Source organism: Symsagittifera roscoffensis, chromosome 9 (genome assembly GCF_963678635.1).
Source record: "Symsagittifera roscoffensis chromosome 9, txSymRosc1.1, whole genome shotgun sequence".
In the NCBI taxonomy this organism is placed as follows: Eukaryota; Metazoa; Xenacoelomorpha; order Acoela; family Convolutidae; genus Symsagittifera; species Symsagittifera roscoffensis.
Genome location: NC_087070.1, coordinates 13,417,483 through 13,438,411, shown reverse-complemented (window position 1 = coordinate 13,438,411; position 20,929 = coordinate 13,417,483). Strand labels below are relative to the sequence as shown.

Sequence of the window (20,929 nt, the reverse complement as noted above, 5' to 3'; positions counted from 1 at the left end):
CCTTCCGAGTGATGAAGATGCTCGAGCTACATGGGCGTGAACAGTTTACTTTTTTATAAATTCCATGTATTAAACCAGACAGAGGAGATTTCCTTCCGAGTGATGAAAATGCTCGAGCTACATGGGCGTGAACAGTTTTTTTTATTTATAAATTCCATTTCTTAAACCAGACAGAGGAGATTTCCTTCTGAGTGATGAAGATGCTCGAGCTACAAGGGCGTCAACAGTTTACTTTATTTATAAATTCCATTTATTAAACCAGACAGAGGAGATTTCCTTCCGAGTGATGAAGATGCTCGAGCTACATGGGCGTGAACAGTTTACTTTATTTATAAATTCCATTTATTAAACCAGACAGAGGAGATTTCCTTCCGAGTGATGAAGATGCTCGAGCCTAAAGGGCGTCAACAGTTTATTTTATTTATAAATTCCATTTATTAAACCAGACAGAGGAGATTTCCTTCCGAGTGATGAAGATGCTCGAGCTACAAGGGCGTGAACAGTTTACTTTATTTATAAATTCCATTTATTAAACCAGACAGAGGAGATTTCCTTCCGAGTGATGAAGATGCTCGAGCTACAAGGGCGTGAACAGTTTACTTTATTTATAAATTCCATTTATTAAACCAGACAGAGGAGATTTCCTTCTGAGTGATGAAGATGCTGGAGCGACAAGGGCGTCAACAGTTTACTTTAATAATAAATTCCATTTATTAAACCAGACAGAGGAGATTTCCTTCCGAGTGATGAAGATGCTCGAGCTACATGGGCTTGAACAGTTTATTTTTTTTATAAAATCCATTTATTAAACCAGACAGAGGAGATTTCCCTCTGAGTGATGAAGATGCTCGAGCTACAAGGGCGTCAACAGTTTACTTTATTTATAAATTCCATTTATTAAACCTGACAGAGGAGATTTCCTTCCGAGTGATGAAGATGCTCGAGCTACATGGGCGTGAACAGTTTACTTTTTTTTATAAATTCCATGTATTAAACCAGACAGAGGAGATTTCCTTCCGAGTGATGAAAATGCTCGAGCTACATGGGCGTGAACAGTTTACTTTATTTATAAATTCCATTTTTTAAACCAGACAGAGGAGATTTCCTTCTGAGTGATGAAGATGCTCGAGCTACAAGGGCGTCAACAGTTTACTTTACTTATAAATTCCATTTATTAAACCAGACAGAGGAGATTTCCTTCCGAGTGATGAAGATGCTCGAGCTACATGGGCGTGAACAGTTTACTTTATTTATAAATTCCATTTATTAAACCAGACAGAGGAGATTTCCTTCCGAGTGATGAAGATGCTCGAGCCTAAAGGGCGTCAACAGTTTATTTTATTTATAAATTCCATTTATTAAACCAGACAGAGGAGATTTCCTTCCGAGTGATGAAGATGCTCGAGCTACAAGGGCGTGAACAGTTTACTTTATTTATAAATTCCATTTATTAAACCAGACAGAGGAGATTTCCTTCCGAGTGATGAAGATGCTCGAGCTACAAGGGCGTGAACAGTTTATTTTATTTATAAATTCCATTTATTAAACCAGACAGAGGAGATTTCCTTCTGAGTGATGAAGATGCTGGAGCGACAAGGGCGTCAACAGTTTACTTTAATAATAAATTCCATTTATTAAACCAGACAGAGGAGATTTCCTTCCGAGTGATGAAGATGCTCGAGCTACATGGGCTTGAACAGTTTATTTTATTTATAAAATCCATTTATTAAACCAGACAGAGGAGATTTCCCTCTGAGTGATGAAGATGCTCGAGCTACAAGGGCGTCAACAGTTTACTTTATTTATAAATTCCATTTATTAAATCAGATAGAGGAAATTTCCTTCCGAGTGGTGAAGATGCTCGAGCTACATGGGCGTGAACAGTTTACTTTATTTATAAATTCCATTTATTAAACCAGACAGAGGAGATATCCTTCCGAGTGATGAAGATGCTCGAGCTACAAGGGCGTCAACAGTTTATTTTATTTATAAATTCCATTTATTAAACCAGACAGAGGAGATTTCCTTCCGAGTGATGAAGATGCTCGAACTACTTGGGCGTGAACAGTTTACTTTATTTATAAATTCCATTTATTAAACCAGACAGAGGAGATTTCCTTCCGAGTGATGAAGATGCTCGAGCAACATGGGCGTGAACAGTTTACTTTATTTATAAATTCCATTTATTAAACCAGACAGAGGAGATTTCCTTCTGAGTGATGAAGATGCTCGAGGTACAAGGGCGTCAACAGTTTACTTTAAAAAAAATTCCATTTATTAAACCAGACAGAGGAGATTTCCTTCTGAGTGATGAAGATGCTCGAGCTACATGGGCGTGAACAGCTTACTTTATTTATAAATTCCATTTATTAAACCAGACAGAGGAGATTTCCCTCTGAGTGATGAAGATGCTCGAGCTAGAAGGGCGTCAACAGTTTACTTTATTTATAAATTCCATTTATTAAACCAGATAGAGGAGATTTCCTTCCGAGTGGTGAAGATGCTCGAGCTGCATGGGCGTGAACAGTTTACTTTATTTATAAATTCTATTTATTTAACCAGACAGAGGAAATTTCCTTCTGAGTGATGAAGATGCTCGAACTACTTGGGCGTGAACAGTTTACTTTATTTATAAATTCCATTTATTAAACCAGACAGAGGAGATTTCCTTCCGAGTGATGAAGATGCTCGAGCAACATGGGCGTGAACAGTTTACTTTATTTATAAATTCCATTTATTAAACCAGACAGAGGAGATTTCCTTCTGAGTGATAAAGATGCTCGAGCTACAAGGGCGTCAACAGTTTACTTTAAAAATAAATTCCATTTATTAAACCAGACAGAGGAGATTTCCTTCTGAGTGATGAAGATGCTCGAGCTACATGGGCGTGAACAGCTTACTTTATTTATAAATTCCATTTATTAAACCAGACAGAGGAGATTTCCCTCTGAGTGATGAAGATGCTCGAGCTAGAAGGGCGTCAACAGTTTACTTTATTTATAAATTCCATTTATTAAACCAGTTAGAGGAGATTTCCTTCCGAGTGGTGAAGATGCTCGAGCTACATGGGCGTGAAAAGTTTACTTTATTTATAAATTCTATTAATTTAACCAGACAGAGGAAATTTCCTTCTGAGTGATGAAGATGCTCCAGCTACAAGGGCGTCAACAGTTTACGTTCTTTATAAATTCCTTTTAAAAAACCAGATAGAGGAGATTTCCTTCTGAGTGATGAAGATGCTTGAGCTACATGGGCGTCAACAGTTTACTTCAATTATAAATTCCATTTATTAAACCAGATAGAGGAAATTTTCTTCCGAGTGGTGAAGATGCTCGAGCTAGATGGGCGTGAATATTTTACTTTATTTATAAATTCCGTTTAATAAACCAGATAGAGGAGATTTCCGTCTGAGTGTTGAAGATGCTCGAGCTACAAGGGCGTCAACAGTTTACTTTCTTTGTAAATTCCATTTGAAAAACCAGATAGAGGAGATTTCCTTTTGAGTGATGAAGATGCTTGAGCTACATGGGCGTCAACAGTTTACTTTATTTATAAATTCCACTTATTAAACCAGACAGAGGAGACTTCCTTCTGAGTGATGGAGTTGCTTGAGCTACATGGGCGTCAACAGTTTATTTTATTTATAAATTCCGTTTATTAAACCAGATAGAGGAGATTTCCTTCCGAGTTGTGAAGATACTCGAGCTACATGGGCGTCAACAGTTTATTTTCTTTATAAATTCCATTTAATAAACCAGATAGAGGAGATTCCCTTCTGAGTGATGAAGATGCTTGAGCTACATGGGCGTCAACAGTTTTTTTAATTTATAAATTCCATTTATCAAACCAGACAGAGGAGATTTCCTTCTGAGTGATGAAGATGCTTGAGCTACATGGGCGTCAACAGTTTACTTTATTTATAAATTCCATTTATTAAACCAGACAGAGGAGATTTCCTTCCGAGTGGTGAAGATGCTCGAGCTACATGGGCGTGAACAGTTTACTTTATTTATAAATTCCATTTAATAAACCAGATAGAGGAGATTTACTTCTGAGTGATGAAGATGCTCGAGCTACAAGGGCGTCAGCAGTTTACTTTCTTTGTAAATTCCATTTAAAAAACCAGATAGAGAAGATTTCCTTCTGAGTGACGAAGATGCTTGAGCTACATGGGCGTCAACAGTTTACTTTATTTATAAATTCCACTTATTAAACCAGACAGAGGAGACTTCCTTCTGAGTGATGGAGTTGCTTGAGCTACATGGGCGTCAACAGTTTATTTTATTTATAAATTCCGTTTATTAAACCAGATAGAGGAGATTTCCTTCCGAGTTGTGAAGATACTCGAGCTACATGGGCGTCAACAGTTTATTTTCTTTATAAATTCCATTTAATAAACCAGATAGAGGAGATTTCCTTCTGAGTGATGAAGATGCTTGAGCTACATGGGCGTCAACAGTTTTTTTAATTTATAAATTCCATTTATCAAACCAGACAGAGGAGATTTCCTTCTGAGTGATGAAGATGCTTGAGCTACATGGGCGTCAACAGTTTACTTTATTTATAAATTCCATTTATTAAACCAGACAGAGGAGATTTCCTTCCGAGTGGTGAAGATGCTCGAGCTACATGGGCGTGAACAGTTTACTTTATTTATAAATTCCATTTAATAAACCAGATAGAGGAGATTTACTTCTGAGTGATGAAGATGCTCGAGCTACAAGGGCGTCAGCAGTTTACTTTCTTTGTAAATTCCATTTAAAAAACCAGATAGAGAAGATTTCCTTCTGAGTGACGAAGATGCTTGAGCTACATGGGCGTCAACAGTTTACTTTATTTAGAAATTCCATTTATTAAACCAGACAGAGGAGATTTCTTTCCGAGTTGTGAAGATGCTCGAGCTACATGGGCGTCAACTGTTTACTTTATTTATAAATTCCATTTATTAAACCAGATAGAGGAGATTTCTTTCCGAGTTGTGAAGATGCTCGAGCTACATGGGCGTGAACAGTTTACTTTATTTATAAATTCCATTTAATAAACCAGATAGAGGAGATTTCCTTCTGAGTGACGAAGATGCTTGAGCTACATGGGCGTCAACAGTTTACTTTATTTAGAAATTCCATTTATTAAACCAGACAGAGGAGATTTCTTTCCGAGTTATGAAGATGCTTTAGCTACATGGGCGTCAACTGTTTACTTTCTTTATAAATTCCATTTATTAAACCAGATAGAGGAGATTTCTTTCCGAGTTGTGAAGATGCTCGAGCTACATGGGCGTCAACAGTTTACTTTATTTAGAAATTCCATTTATTAAACCAGACAGAGGAGATTTCTTTCCGAGTTATGAAGATGCTTTAGCTACATGGGCGTCAACTGTTTACTTTATTTATAAATTCCATTTATTAAACCAGATAGAGGAGATTTCTTTCCGAGTTGTGAAGATGCTCGAGCTACATGGGCGTGAACAGTTTACTTTATTTATAAATTCCATTTAATAAACCAGATAGAGGAGATTTCCTTCTGAGTGATGAAGATGCTCGAGCTACAAGGGCGTCAACAGTTTATTTTCTTTATAAATTCCATTTAATGAACCAGATAGAGGAGATTTCCTTCTGAGTGATGAAGATGCTCGAGCTACAAGGGCGTTAACAGTTTACTTTCTTTGTAAATTCCATTTAAAAAACCAGATAGAGAAGATTTCCTTCTGATTGACGAAGATGCTTGAGCTACATGGGCGTCAACAGTTTACTTTTTTATAAATTCCATTTATTAAACCAGACAGATGAGACTTCCTTCTGAGTTATGAAGATGCTTGAGCTACATGGGCGTCAACTGTTTACTTTATTTATAAATTCCATTTATTAAACCAGATAGAGGAGATTTCCTTCCGACTTGTGAAGATGCTTGAGCTACATGGGCGTGAACAGTTTACTTTATTATTAAATTCCCCATTTAATAAACCAGATAGAGGAGATATCCTTCTGAGTGATGAAGATGCTCGAGCTACAAGGGCGTCAACAGTTTATTTTCTTCATAAATTCCATTTAAAAAACCAGATAGAGGAGATTTCCTTCTGAGTGATGAAGATGCTTGAGCTAAATGGGCGTCAACAGTTTTTTTGTTTATAAATTCCATTTATTAAACCAGACAGAGGAGATTTCTCTCTGAGTGATGAAGATGCTTGAGCTACATGGGCGTCAACGGTTTACTTTATTTATAAATTCCAATTATTAAACCAGATAGAGGAGATTTCCTTCCGAGTGGTGAAGATGCTCGAGCTACATGGGCTTCAACAGTTTACTTTCTTTATAAATTCCATTTATTAAACCAGACAGAGGAGATTTCCTTCTGTGTGATGAAGATGCTTGAGCTACATGGGCGTCAACAGTTTACTTCATTTATAAATTCCCTTTATTGAACCAGACAGAGGAGATTTCCTTCTGAGTGATGCAGATGCTTGAGCTACATGGGTGTGAACAGTTTACCTAATTTATAAATTCCATTTATTAAACCAGATAGAAGAGATTTCCTTCCGAGTGGTGAAGATGCTCGAGCTACATGGGCGTGAACAGTTTTTTTTTATTTATAAATTCCCCATTTAATAAACCAGATAGAGGAGATTTCCTTCTGATTGGTAAAAATTCTCGATCAACATAGGCGTCAACGGTTTACTTTATTTATAAATTCCATTTATTAAGCCTGACAGAGGAGATTTCCTTCTGAGTGGTGAAGATGCTCGAGCTACATAGGCGTCAAAAATTTACTTTATTTATAAATTCCATTTAAAAATCTAGATAGAGGAGATTTCCTTCTGACTGGTGAAGATGCTCGAGCTACATGGGTGTCAAAAGTTTATTTATTTACAAATTCCATTCAATAAACCAGACAGAGGAGATTCTCTTCTGAGTGGTGAAGATACTCGAGCAACACGAGCGTCAATAGCTTACTTAATTTCCAAATTCCATTCATTAAACCAGACAGAGGAGGTTCTCTTCTGAAAGGTGAAGATGGTCGAGCTACATGGGCGTCATCATTTTACTTGGTTTACAAATTCTATTCGTTAAGACAGACCGAGGAAATTCTCTTTGAGTGGTGAAGACACTCGAGCAACATGGGCGTCAAAAGTTTACTTAGTTTACAAAGTCCAAAATGATTAAACCAGACCGAGGCGGTTCTCTTCTGATTGGTGAAAATGCTCGAGCAACATAGGCATTAACAGTTTACTTAGTTCAATTGTTCCAGTCATTAAACCAGACAGAGGAGGTTCCCTGCTGTGTGGCCAACATGCTCGAGCTACATGGGCGTCAACAGTTTACTTAGTTTAATTGTTCCATTCATTAAACCAGACGGAGGAGATTCCTTTTTGAGTGGTATAGATGCTCGAGCTGCATGGGCATCAACAGTTCACTTAATTTACAAAATCCATTCATTAAACCAGACAGAGGAGAGTCTCTTCTGAATGGTGAAGATGCTCGAGCAGCATGGGCGTCATCATTTTACTTGGTTTACAAATTCTATTCGGTAAACCAGACCGAGGAGATTCTCTTTGAGTGGTGAAGATACTCGACCAAAATGGGCGTCAACAATTTCCTTAGTTTACAATTTCCATTAGTAAAACCAGACAGAGGAATTTCCCTTCGGAGTGGAGAAGATGCTAGAGCTACATGTGCGTCAACAGTTTGCTTAATTTACAATTTCCATTCATTAAGCCAGACAGAGTGGACTCCCTACTGAGTGGTGAAGATGCTCGAGCTACATGGGCGTCAACAGTTTACTTAGTTTAGATGTTCTGTTCATTAAAACAGACAGAGGAGGTTATCTTCTGAGTGACAAAGATGCTCTAGCATCATGGATTGAACAGTTTACTTAATTTACAAATTTTATTCAAAAAACCAGACAGAGGAGATTCCCTTCTGAGTGGTGAAGATGCTCGAGCTACATGGGCGTCAACAGTTTACTTAATTTACAAATTCCATTAATTAAACAAGACAGAGGAGATTCCCTTCTGAGTGATGAAGATGCTCGAGCTACATGGGCGTCAATATTTTACCTAATTTACAACTTCCATTCCTTAAACCAGACAGAGGAGATTCTCTTCTGACTGGTGAAGATGCTCGAGCAAAATGGGCGTCAGCAATTTACTTAATTTACAAATTGCGGTCAATAAACCAGACAGAGGAGATTCGCTTCTGAGTGGTGAAGATGCTCGAGCTACATGAGGGTCAACATTTTACTTAGTTTAATTGCTCCATTTATTAAACCAGAAAGTGGAGATAACCTTCTGCGTGGCGAGGATGCTCAAGCTACATGGGCGTCAGCAATTTATTTATTTTACAAATTCCGTTCGTTAAACCAGACAGAGGAGGTTCGCTTCTGAGTGGTGAAGATGCTCGAGCTACATGAGGGTCAACAGTTTACTTAATTTAATTGCTCCATTTGTTAAACCAGACAGAGGAGATTTGCTTCTGACTGGTGAGGATGCTCGAGCTACATGGGCGTCAGCAATTTACTTAATTTACAAATTCCATTCGTTAAACCAGACAGAGGAGGTTCGCTTCTGACTGGTGAGAATGCTCGAGCTACATGGGCGTCAGCAATTTACTTAATTTACAAATTCCGTTCGTTAAACCAGACAGAGGAGATTCGCTTCTGAGTGGTGAAGATGCTCGAGCTACATGAGGGTCAACAGTTTACTTAGTTTAATTGCTCCATTTATTAAACCAGATAGTGGAGATTACTTTCTGCGTGGTGAAGATGCTCGAGCTACCTGGGCGTCAGCAATTTACTTAATTTACAAATTCCATTCGTTAAACCAGACAGAGAGATTCGCTTCTGAGTGGTGAAGATGCTCGAGCTACATGAGGGTCAACAGTTTACTTAGTTTAATTTCTCCATTTATTAAACCAGACAGAGGAGATTCGCTTCTGACTGGTGAGGATGCTCGAGCTACATGGGCGTCAGCAATTTACTTAATTTACAAATTCTGTTCGTTAAACCAGACAGAGGAGATTCGCTTCTGAGTGGTGAAGACGCTCGATCAACATAGGCGTCAGCAATTTACTTAATTTGGAAATTTAACTCACGATGTTATTTGAACTGTTCCCTCATCAAGGTAAATTTCGCGTATCAAGTTGTGCTTTGGCATTAATTAGTTTTTACCCATTTTTGATTAAAAAAACGGTCGGAAGAAACGCATTCTTTTTGGAAGTGTTAAGTATTCAAATTTGGTGATTCAACTGAGCTCCCCCCTCCCCACACCTACGATTGCTAAGAAAGAAATGCGCGACTGACTAGCTCTCGGTGATGTATTTGCCGTCCAGCTCAGTGAAGCCCCCACACTTCTTGTCTCCGGGGTCCACGTCACTGCACTCAGAGTTGCACTTGGACCCATCCACCGGACTGCCAAGACCAGCTGCAGAGAAAACACTACAAATAAGATAGCATCAATTGCTTTTCAAAAGAAAGCAAACACGCAAACACGTTAGTCAACTTGAAATATGATCCCATCTAAGAAGAATAGCAAAAATACTTTAGGGGAGGAGCTGCGGTGAAGGTCCTAAGACTCTCAATCGAAAGGTCAGATGTCAGAAACCGACATGATCCGAGTTGGTTGCTTGCGAGGGTGAGGCAACCCTACCCGAGTCCAAAAAACCAAACAAAATGGGATAACCGTGGCAGCTGATAATATCTCTTGTGTCCCTTGCAAACAAGTCGTCTTATTTAATCGTTTTATTTCTCTCTTTACACTGAAGAAAGAAAAAATCTGCATTTACAAGGAAAATTTGCGGATAAATAAAGTTTCGAAAAAAATTGGTCTGATTTAAAATTTTTTTAGAATATCACATTGGACAAAGGATGATAGGAATTTGGATAATAGCTGACCTCTAAGCCGACTTCCACAAGATTTTTACCTTATACAAGCTAATAATTGCAACTCATTTGTGCAATTTTTCACAAATTTCATCGACTGTTCTTGAAAAAAAAAGAACAGGGAGTTTCAGACAAAAGAATTCAAGCAAAAAATTATTGAAAAAAACTCATTTTCCTCAATCAGTGTGGTCGAAACATTCTGATATACTTGCACAGCAACCAGCTATTTCCCACTTCAAAATAAGAGCAAAATAATTCTGATTGTCTCCTGGCTGTGAAATAAACAGGTAAAAGACTAGCTCAGGAAAAGAAAGGAAGGATCTTTAGCGCACACGTTAATCTCTGACTCTGAAATGGTCTGAATAAAACTTCTGCTTCATAGTTTCTCCCTTCTATATCAGGGTTGCGAAACAAAAAGTTCAGGCAGCTTGATTTGCTTAAGCGCAAATTCAAACTTTTTCCTAAATTTTTCCCTGATTTGGCCAAACTGAACAAAATTGAACAATTTAAGCTCAATTTTTATAATTATTAATTTAAATCTACAGAAATAAAACGTTGTTTTGAGCTATATGTACCACTCATTCTGCATTTGTTTGCCTAATTGAATCGCCCTTTGTAATAAACTATCAAAAACTTTAGAACCAAAAATAAACACTTTTTGTTTCTCATATTTTTGGGTTGTTATCCTATTTTTTGAAAACTGCTTTCCTTCAATGATTTTTAGCGTCCCGATTTCAAGGAAAACATTTTTGTGCACCATTTTTTATACCACCTAAGAGGCAACAACGTCCTAAGCTCAATTTTCAAAGAACAATTTCCCAATTGACCAGTTTTTGAGAAGTTACGGCTGCTTGAAAAATGACAATTTAGCTAATTTGGGACATTTAGCTTACAATATTTTTTATTCTGTTAATACTTGAACGACTATTAAACCAGGCTTGAAAATCGATCTAGTTTGATTTACGGCGAGCTTGTAGGAAACAGCCAACACGTAGTCAGGCATAAAAGGTATCAAATCCTACTCTAAATTGGGGTTGACAAAAAAACTTAAACAACGATTAATAGCATCTTTTTTATTTTTGACTTTAAATTTATGATCACTTTTGATGGTTTAAAAGTGTTTTAAATAACGCATTGATATGTGGAAACTATGAATACTCATAACTGACAACATAAAATGTAACATCTTTAAAAATAACATCATAAAAGTGACATAGATAGCCGATTGCTCTGACAATAGCTCAAAATTACCGTCAACGATAATTTTGGAAATGAATCAAAAAAATAAAAGAAAAATTTAAAAAACGATTTCTTCTTTTTAAAAAATGTTTTTTTTTCTGAAAAATAAAAAATCTTGTTTTTTCTTCCGAGAAACGGAGATACCAAAACTGAGCAAAATTTTCGAATCTTTTTGGAATCCGAATTACGATAAAAAGATCTTCAAATTGATACCACACGCAAACGCCTGCAATTTTTTTAAGGTAGTCAAAATTGGCTAGTGGAAAAAGTTGCCCGAATGCAAAGTTCCTTCCATTTTCTTTAAGGTAAACAAAATTGGGCAGTAGAAAAAACGGCCCGAACGCAAAGTTCCTTCCTTTGGTGAAGTTATTTGAACAAAATAGGGCAAAAATTCGAAGGTAGAATCGACAATTGATTCAAAACCATGTGCCAGTCGGTCATATTTGGAAGTTTGACCTTGAGAGAAGCAAAAAACACTTGATTTTGGAGTGAAATTTAATTTTTCAAAATTTCGAATGGAACCTGTCATGCACGATTTTCTCGCGAGAACTGAAAATCAGAAAAAGAGATCAGAACAATTTCAGAACAATTGAGTCGAAAACGCGGGAAAGTCGCAAGAAAAAGCAGTAGGAAATTGCTATTCGCAATTTCCATCACTATAATAATCGAGAGTAGAGCTGTCCCATCTGTGACAGAGACGAGAGCATTCCCTCGAATTGGATTATAACGACTGGAGTATTATTCGGAACTGGACTAGAGTGAACCTTCGGTGGAAAGGTGGACAGCTTGAGTGTCCTAATGGTTCACAAGAAAACTATTGTCTAGAGTATAAACTCGTTCTCATTGTTAAAACTATAAAACATTAGACTCATTTAGTTACGTTATTTAATTCTTGAGTTAGTTACCGACTGGATTATTTCCCACTTCTTGAGCGTGCTACTATGTGAGTACAAATTTAAATTCCCAGAGTGTGTTTTATAATTGTTATGTTGAGGTAAGGCGAGTTTTAGGTTGATCCATCTGAAATGGATCAAAGTTACACTGTCTAATAAAAAGTAACTTAACGGATTGTTCCAACCCGGTTTTTAACGGCGTTCATGTATTTTGGGTATCTAGAGACCTAAGTATGGGGACGTTTCTAATTCTAGAGTGGGGGGATATTTTAGTAGTAGCCTTTAAGCTGTAACGGGTCGTAGTCTCATGTCACAAGCGAACCGAACTGGCTCCGACCGTTCTTGAGGTAGAAAAACACAAGAGATAGTGTCCCTGACCCTTGAGCCAGTGGTTATAGGGCCTATTTTTCTTAAGCCTCATGTGTGACTGCAGTAGAAGAATGTTACATAGTGTTTTTATGGCGCTCCTGGGTGTTTACGACATCAAGACTACGGAGTCGAACCCACTTGAGACAGCTTCGGGCTGAATGCCCATTCTAGAGTACCGGCGGTACGGTTCGACAGGAACGTGCAAACCTTCCGGTTGTACCGTGATAGCTTTTTAAGAAACCTCGAGAAAATTTCCTGGTACGCTCTCCGAACGAGGCTTAGCTAACCGAGTAAAGGGGGGCAACTAGGGAGACAAAAACACGAGCAAAAAGACAAAAAGCAAAACAAAAACCATAAAACGAAAAAAGACAGTGACTTTGACACCAGATTAGTTGGATCAAACCTTTATATTAATTAAATAGTATACCCATACTGTTTTACAAGTTCGATCGTTTCGATCAACCTAGCAATTTAAACCAGTAAACTGAATAAAGTGCCCGAAGTGGGGCGTCGTCAAGGGTTTTCAGATAGCTTGGAACTTAGCTGGACCAATAGGAGACTTGACTGGAAGAGGTGACCAGCCGAGTGGGAAAGTGGTTCAGGGACACTTGAGCTGAACCAATAGGAGACTTGACTGGAAGAGGTGACCAGCCGAGTGGGAAAGTGGTTCAGGGACACTTGAGCTGAACCAATAGGAGACTGGACTGGAACAGGTGACCAGTCGAGTGGGAAAGCAGCCAAGAAGGATTTGGCAATTCTCGAGTTCTCAAGTTGGGCAGAACGGGTATCGTTAGAATCCACATTACATTATAGGAGATAAGTGTAAAATTGGATAAGCGAAATCCCCCAGTTTTGAGGAACGTTTTTACTTGAGCAGGCCTGGAAACAGGTCTACGGTTTTCTCTTGAGAGGTTTAGCACCCGGCGCTTAAAGTAATTTTTAGGCTTAAGAAGGGGGGCTAGAAAGGGGGGAGGTTAGAAGGGGGACTGGTTAAGTTAGAGGTTGGCGGTTGTAAATTGTAAAAAGGGGGAAATTAGAGTAACTAATTAGTCGACATCGTTGACTTAGTTACATTAGAAATTAACACGCGTTGGTAATATTAGGTGGAGATCCAAAATTCAACTCGAGTTAAGACTGGTACGCTGGTTGGTTTGGTAGGGGGGACCGGATATAAACAGCTTTTGTGAAACCCCATAAGATCACTAGTGGGGGGATGAAAACGCGTGGCAATTAGGTACCAGACATTTTTTTCGACGAAAGGTAGACATTGGTCACCTTTGAATTTCAGGTGGGCTCATTTTTCTGTTTTTATTATTTTTCTTACTTAGATTTTTGTTGCATTTTAGTGAGGATTTGTGTTTGGTTTTATACGAACAGGTGATCACAAGATACCTGCGCACCTACATTGAAATAGAAACAACCAAAAAGAAGAGGGGGGTCAGCATTTGGCTTTTAAGAGAGGGTTTTTGGGAAAATTTTACTAGAGCTTGAGTGGTGGTACAAGGTACGGTGATTCAAGAAGACCCTACAACGAGGAAGACACTCCGTGACGAGTCTTGGGACAGTACCGAAGAAGTCTTGGGACAGAGCAGTCTTGGGACAGTGGTCTTGGGACAGGGTCTTGGGACAGTGGTCTTGGGACAGGGTCTTGGGACAGCGGTCTTGGGACAGGGTCTTGGGACAGTGGTCTTGGGACAGTGGTCTTGGGACAGTGGTCTTGGGACAGTGGTCTTGGGACAGTGGTCTTGGGACGGGGTCTTGGGACAGTGGTCTTGGGACAAGGGTCTTGGGACAGGGTCTTGGGACAGGGTCTTGGGACAGTGGTCTTGGGACAGGGTCTTGGGACAGGGTCTTGGGACAGTGGTCTTGGGACAGGGTCTTGGGACAGTGGTCTTGGGACAGGGTCTTGGGACAGTGGTCTTGGGACAGTGGTCTTGGGACAAGGGTCTTGGGACACTAGTCTTGGGACACTAGCCTTGGGACACTGGTCTTGGGACACTGGTCTTGGGACAGTAGTCTTGGGACACTAGCCTTGGGACAGTAGTCTTGGGACACCAGCCTTGGGACACTGGTCTTGGGACACTACCCTTGGGACACTAGTCTTGGGACAGTAGTCTTGGGACACTAGCCTTGGGACACTAGTCTGGGGACACTAGCCTTGGGACACTGGTCTTGGGACACTACCCTTAGGACACTAGTCTTGGGACAGTAGTCTTGGGACAGTAGTCTTGGGACACTAGCCTTGGGACACTAGTCTTGGGACAGTAGTCTTGGTACAAGGGTCTTAGGACACTAGCGGAGAGTACTGTGATAGTGACGAATAGTCTTGGGACGGTATAAAAATTGAAGTAGAATCACAACAAGTGTGTCTTAAGACAGAATAAGACAAATCGAAATAGGTACGGTTAAGACCAAATTAAGGAAAGTTTTTCGGAGGTTTAAGAAAGAGAATTGGATAAGGTTTTTAACACGTTGTACAGAATTTGTTACCACAAAAAATATTTTTTTTTACCCTTAGAATAGAATCGTGTATATAATAAAATTGTAAATAGGAGCAGTTGTAAATAGAAATAATGAGGCGGAGTAGGGTACCGGTGCTCGAAAAAAGGTCAAGTGGATCAAACACGAAATATAATTCATCGCTGCGCGGAACGACATCAACGGGCCCAAAGATAACGAAGACGAACTTTTCAGTTAACATGGTCAGCACAAGGAGTACAGCGGAGAACAGGGCGAAAGAGGGCACGGAAGGGGAGCGAGTAGAACCCACCATCGAGATTGATCTAGAGACACCCGATCAAAGTGTGGATGAAACAAGGAAGATGGCGACAGAGTCAACTCCAATGCCCAATGCAGAGGAACCGAACCAGAAACCCATAGAGTTCTCACCGATAGATGACGCGGAAGATGCAATAGGCAACACCGAAGAAACGGTGAAAGAAGACTCTCAAGTAAAGAGGACATCTTTTACGGAAAAATTGGGAATAATGTTCGGAATAAAAACAAAAGAAAACGTGACTGAAGAACCAAAAGCAGAAAGAGCACGAACATTTGGGACAGTGAGCTCGAAGACCTCAGAAGCCAATCCAAGAGAGGAACAAGCTAAAGCAGAGGCTACGGCCGAAGAGAGACCGACAGCTGACCATGAAGAGACTACCATTGAGCTGGGTGACTTGTTGGCGAAATTAAATCAGATTGACAAAAGACTTAAGCACAGTGAAGAAGACAGAGAGGTGATAAAAAAGGAGATAAGATACAACAAGCACGAGTATCTAGACAGTTATTTTAACCCAGCTAAGGCAACAGATGAGAGACTCAAGGAAATGTCAGATAAGGTAGAAGCCACCAATGAAGAACGAGAAAAGAACATCAAAACAGACATGCAACAGTTGAAGAACCGATATGATGATGTCAACAGCCAATTAGGGAGCCTGGAAAGGAGAATGGACACAATGAGCAAGAGTCAAGCCGAGAATTCGTGTGCAATACAGGCGAAGTTGGATGCAATCTTGAGAGGTTCCACTCCACAAGAAAGACCGGCAGCGGATCGTACGCAAAGCACCAGAGTTGACTTTGTAGAACCACAAAGGAACAAACGGCAATCGACACCGTTGCCCTTAACCAGGGATGCGATAAGCATAGCACCAACAGCTGCGAAAACAATAATGAAGAATGGAACGTCGAATACAACGACTGCTCCGGGAGATTCAACAGCTAACAGCAACACAGGACCGGATGCTATGACATGGGCCAGCTTTTGGGAGATGATGAACAGGACTCTAGAGGCCTTCGCCACGAGGAACACTGACTCGAGCGACAGGAGAGAGGGAAAATCAAGAAAGACATTCAAGAAGCCAAAAGAATTCAAGGACGACTCCGATGGATGCATTGACACTTGGGTGGAAGTGATGAGATTACATCTAGAACAAGACAACTTGAGTGACGAAAGACAAGCATGTACAGCCATACTGAGCAACTTGGAAGGAACGGCATTAAAATGCGTGGTCGCAAAGAAGGAGGAAGAACGCGACACCGCTGACAAGATCTTCGAGATATTGCTGAATCGATTCGCGTCAGGCATGAAGGGTCACCAAGCGATGATGCGATTTGAAAAGAGAAGGCAGAGGGACGACGAGTCAATAGATCGGTTCCTAGATGACCTCGAGAGCTTGAGAAGGAGGAGTGACCCAGAGGAGTCGACAAATAGACGGAACTTTAGCATTGCCTCGAAGTTCATCGATGGGGTGAAAAGTGATGACTTAAGGACAATGTTAGCAACATACTACACATTGTCGAAGGACAGCGCACCCACCCCAGAAGAAATGAGACAGAAATCAAGAGAATACATGCTGATGAAACCTAAGAAGTACTCATATTCCGAAAACAGGAACACGCAAGGGGGAAGCCAACCCCAGAGGTCATCATGGTACAAACCTAGAGATGATATGGACAAGCGCAGATCATGCGCGAACTGCGGGTCAGCGGATCATCATGTGGCTGACTGCACAACGTACAAACAAGGCATGAAGAGCCTAGGTTATGCACTGGATGAAGAGGATATGAGCCAGATGGAGGAACACGAGTACTATAATGGCTTAATCATCAAGATAGGCGCCAGATGCTTCTTCTGTAACCAGGAGGGGCACTTCAGAATGGATTGTCCCTTGTTCTGGGAAGCGGTCAAGGACCAGAATCACCCCAAACATAAGTTGGCATTAGCGGCGGTGCAGAATCAGCGGAACAGGCAAAACGAGTTTGAATCTAGGAACTTGGGGGCACCAAACACCGAATTGCCGACGAAGACAGTGAAAGCTGTTACACATGTTAGCGGTGCGTTAGAGTCCGCGGCCGGAAGCTCTCTAGAGATAAATTATGAGAAAGCGGCGACGGAAGCAATTGCCAAAGTGAAACAAGATCTGGCTGCGAAAGAAATAGAGCAACGACTAAAGTTGGAGATCGAAAGACAGAATTTTAACGAAGCATTAACCGGATCGAACTCAATACCAGAGGCTAGAACGGGCTCAATGAAGACCGGGAATTGTAACACCGTGAAAATGGTGACAGGTAAACCTTTTGGAATATCGAAAATCGGAGCAAGAATAATGTCGATAATCACAGTGGGCGGACACGAGGTAACCAGAAACTTGAGCGAGCCGAGCGACCAGACGATAATGCACATTGACGTGTATGCAGACTACTTGAGTGGAATAAGTCCACAAACGACTTCTAGAGCGCTCAGGGCACTACTCACGAGAGGGGGCAGCAAATCGGTACGTGTTGATAATAGGTACACTGAAGCTTATGGTCCACACGAGGTCATGCTAAATATAGATGGAATCAACATCTATACCAAGACGATGATAACATGCGACGAAGACCTAATTGGACAAATCTATGCAGAGAAAGAAGAATTGAAAGTAAGATCGATTGGACACTGTGCTATGCTCGAAGAAGATGCAATGCACATCGGGACGGAAGCAGACGTGACAGGGCACGTGCTAGACATAAATGGCAAAAAGACTCAGTTACGTGGATTACTCGACACGGGAGCAGTCTTGAGCGTCATACCAATCGAAACATGGGAAAAGATGGGCTTTGACAAAGGTGACTTGATAGACTCGAGAATACGGCTGTCAGCTGCAAACAAAGGGGCCCTTCGGGTGTTGGGCAGGACGCCGATAATAGCCCTCAATTTGGGGGAACGTAACCTGTGGATGAGCTTCATCGTGGTAGAAAACCTAGATGAATCTGACCAATTCATTTTGGGCAGAGACTTCATCAGGAATTTCGACGTAACGATTGATCTAAATAATGCAATGTTCAGGATACGGAACCCGGATAGGAGGTACGCAATCAAACCGGTAAATTTAATAATGGCGAATGAAAACAAAGCACCGGTATTCTTGAGTAGGAGAGTGAGGTTAAAAGCTAATGAAGCGGCAATCGTAAGCTTGAGGATGAAAAATTATAATGAACTAAGTGACAACAAGCAAGTGTGTATAGTTCCGAATCCCAATAGTCAAAGCGCTGCTGTTTTAGGAAGATCATTTTCGATAACGAAGAGCGGCCTCTGCGTCAGTGTCTTGTTGAATACCCTTGATATACCGATCACGATACAGAGAGGGAGGAAGCTGGGATATGCTTTACCAGTTAAAACTCGATACGAAACAATTGAAAACTCAAAACAAAATGAAGTTGTTGATTGTCCTAATCACAGGGACAAAATTTGTATCTTGAGACGATTGCAGAGAATAAAAGATTCTTCAAGTCTTATCAAATCACTTAAGTCAGAAACGGACGATGGGCTTTCGAGCTGTTCGAACTTTCCAGAGCGACCCACGCTAGATGAAATGCAAACTGATAAACCGGTTCTGCCGGAGATTGAACATTTAAGGGGCAAACTGAAAGATGAACAGCTCGAAGCTATCAAGGACGTACTAGAGCGGAACGAGGAGGTTTTTTCAAGGCATAAGGCGGATATCGGGTGTTGTAATTTTGTTGAACATGAAATAGAACTTGAGGAAAACGCGGTGCCACACAGGGAGGGGGCGAGGCGCATGACCCCACACAAATCGGACGCGTGTAGAAAAGAAATCGAAACGTTACTAGAGTATGACATGATAGAACCATCCAAGTCACCGTGGGCGTGTGGAGTAGTGATGGCCAAAAAGAAAGGCGACCAGTTAAGGTTTTGTTGTGACTTTCGATACCTGAACTCCGTCACGGTGAAGGATGCCTATCCCATACCTAGAATTGATGAGAGCCTCTCGAAGTTAGGTGATGCGAAATTTTTTACGACTCTTGATTTAGGCTCGGCCTTTTGGCAGGTACCATTAAGGAAGCAAGACAGGGACAAGACAGGGTTCGCCTGCGAGTTGGGTCTGTTTCAATGGAAACGGATGCCGTTTGGACTCTGCAATGCAACAGCCACGTTTCAGCGGCTGATGGCACACGCGTTGATAGGCGTGACGAAGAAGTACGGCAACCTGGTAATGTGCTATGTGGACGACGTGGTAATAGCAACGCCAACACTAGAAGACCATATCGAGAGGCTTGACGAGGTGTTCGCGTGCATGAAAAGATCGGGGCTGAAGTGTAAACCATCAAAGTGCGAGATACTCAAGGACTCGATTAAATACTTGGGCAGGATGGTAGATAAACACGGTATCAGACCTGACCCAGACGCCGTGGAAGCAGTCCTAACCTGGAAATCACCGAAGACGGAGCACCAGCTGATGAGCTTCCTGGGTTTCGCCAACTATTATAGAGAATTCATCAAGGGCTATGCGGACAAGGTATACCCGATGCAACAATTAATGAGACACAAGGGCAAGAAGTTCACGTGGAACAACGCGGCAGAAGAGTCATTCCAGAGAATAAAGAAAGAGCTGTGTGAGGCACCAGTACTGGGTATGCCGACTGAGAAGTGGATGTACGTGCTAGACACGGATGCGTCAGTAGTCGCTATTTCTGGTATTCTCCATCAAGAACAAGAATGGAATGGGAAGACAGTCTTGAGACCAATAGCATACGGGAGCAAGGTCCTAAGTGACACAGAAATGAAGTACGGAGCACCGAAAGCAGAGATGTTTGCGGTGGTCACCTTTGTCGAAAAATACAGAGCATACTTAGGCAGTGAGCCCTTCAAGCTGCGAGTCGACAACCGAGCACTAAGCTGGCTGAAAACGTACTCAATGGACCAGAGCTATATTGGGAGGTGGATAGTTCGCTTGGATGGATACAACATGATAATTGAGCACAGAACACGAGATAAACATCAAAATGCTGACAGCTTGAGTAAGAAGACGGAGTTCTACGAGAGGCAAGAACAAAGAGAGGCGGACAGACCTGAGATCAAAGACGGCTTCTCCTTCATGGACAAAGAAACGTACGACAGTCTTCCACTCACGAGATGGCTGGACAAATCAGGCAAACCGATTGAAGATCATCCCGAATTGCCGAAAGAGCCTCTTGAAAAGACCATCTTGAAGAAAAGCAGAGGGATTCCGATAGGAATAATGCTCAAGTCCAAGATCGTGAGGGAAACACTTAAGGCAAAAGGTTATGATCTCATCCAGGTAGAGGAGGGAACGGTCCGAATAGATGAAGACTTAATGAGGTTGCTTGAGAAACTATCAGATGACAAGCCCGTGATCCAAGGGAAAGGTCAGGAGGCACCGGAACTAACCATACTTCGGAGAGAAGAAACAGTGAACAACACTGACGTCTCAAAAGGAAGCATCACTGATAGCAAGGAAGTTGTGCGATCACTAGTTGAAAAAATCCCCGAAAAAATTCTGGAACAGACAAAAGTCAGGGATAAGAAAGTAACATTCAGAGAAGAAGTTGAACACCCGGGACTAGATCAAGAGTCCGGGGAGTGGTCCAGATTCATGGAAGAAGACGAAACCGGAGAAGGGAAATTGTCCGGGGAGCGTGAAGAATGGGATGAAGACTCGGATGAGAGCAGCGAAGACCAAGACAGTCTATGCATGATACTGGCGGAAGAGAAGATAAGACAGCACGACAGGGAATTACAGACGGATCCATCTTCA

At 41.0% G+C, this 20,929-nt stretch overlaps 1 protein-coding gene across 1 annotated transcript in view; it reads right to left on the bottom strand.

Annotated features, from left to right (window-relative positions):
* The window catches only part of LOC134853881 (uncharacterized), a 158,685-nt gene that overhangs the window by 119,090 nt on the left and 18,666 nt on the right, over window positions 1-20,929 (bottom strand). Inside the window, exon 4 of the mRNA XM_063869837.1 lies at window positions 9,295-9,415. Coding sequence (XP_063725907.1) covers window positions 9,295-9,415 — 121 coding nt within the window. The remainder of the gene's footprint in view (window positions 1-9,294; window positions 9,416-20,929) is intronic.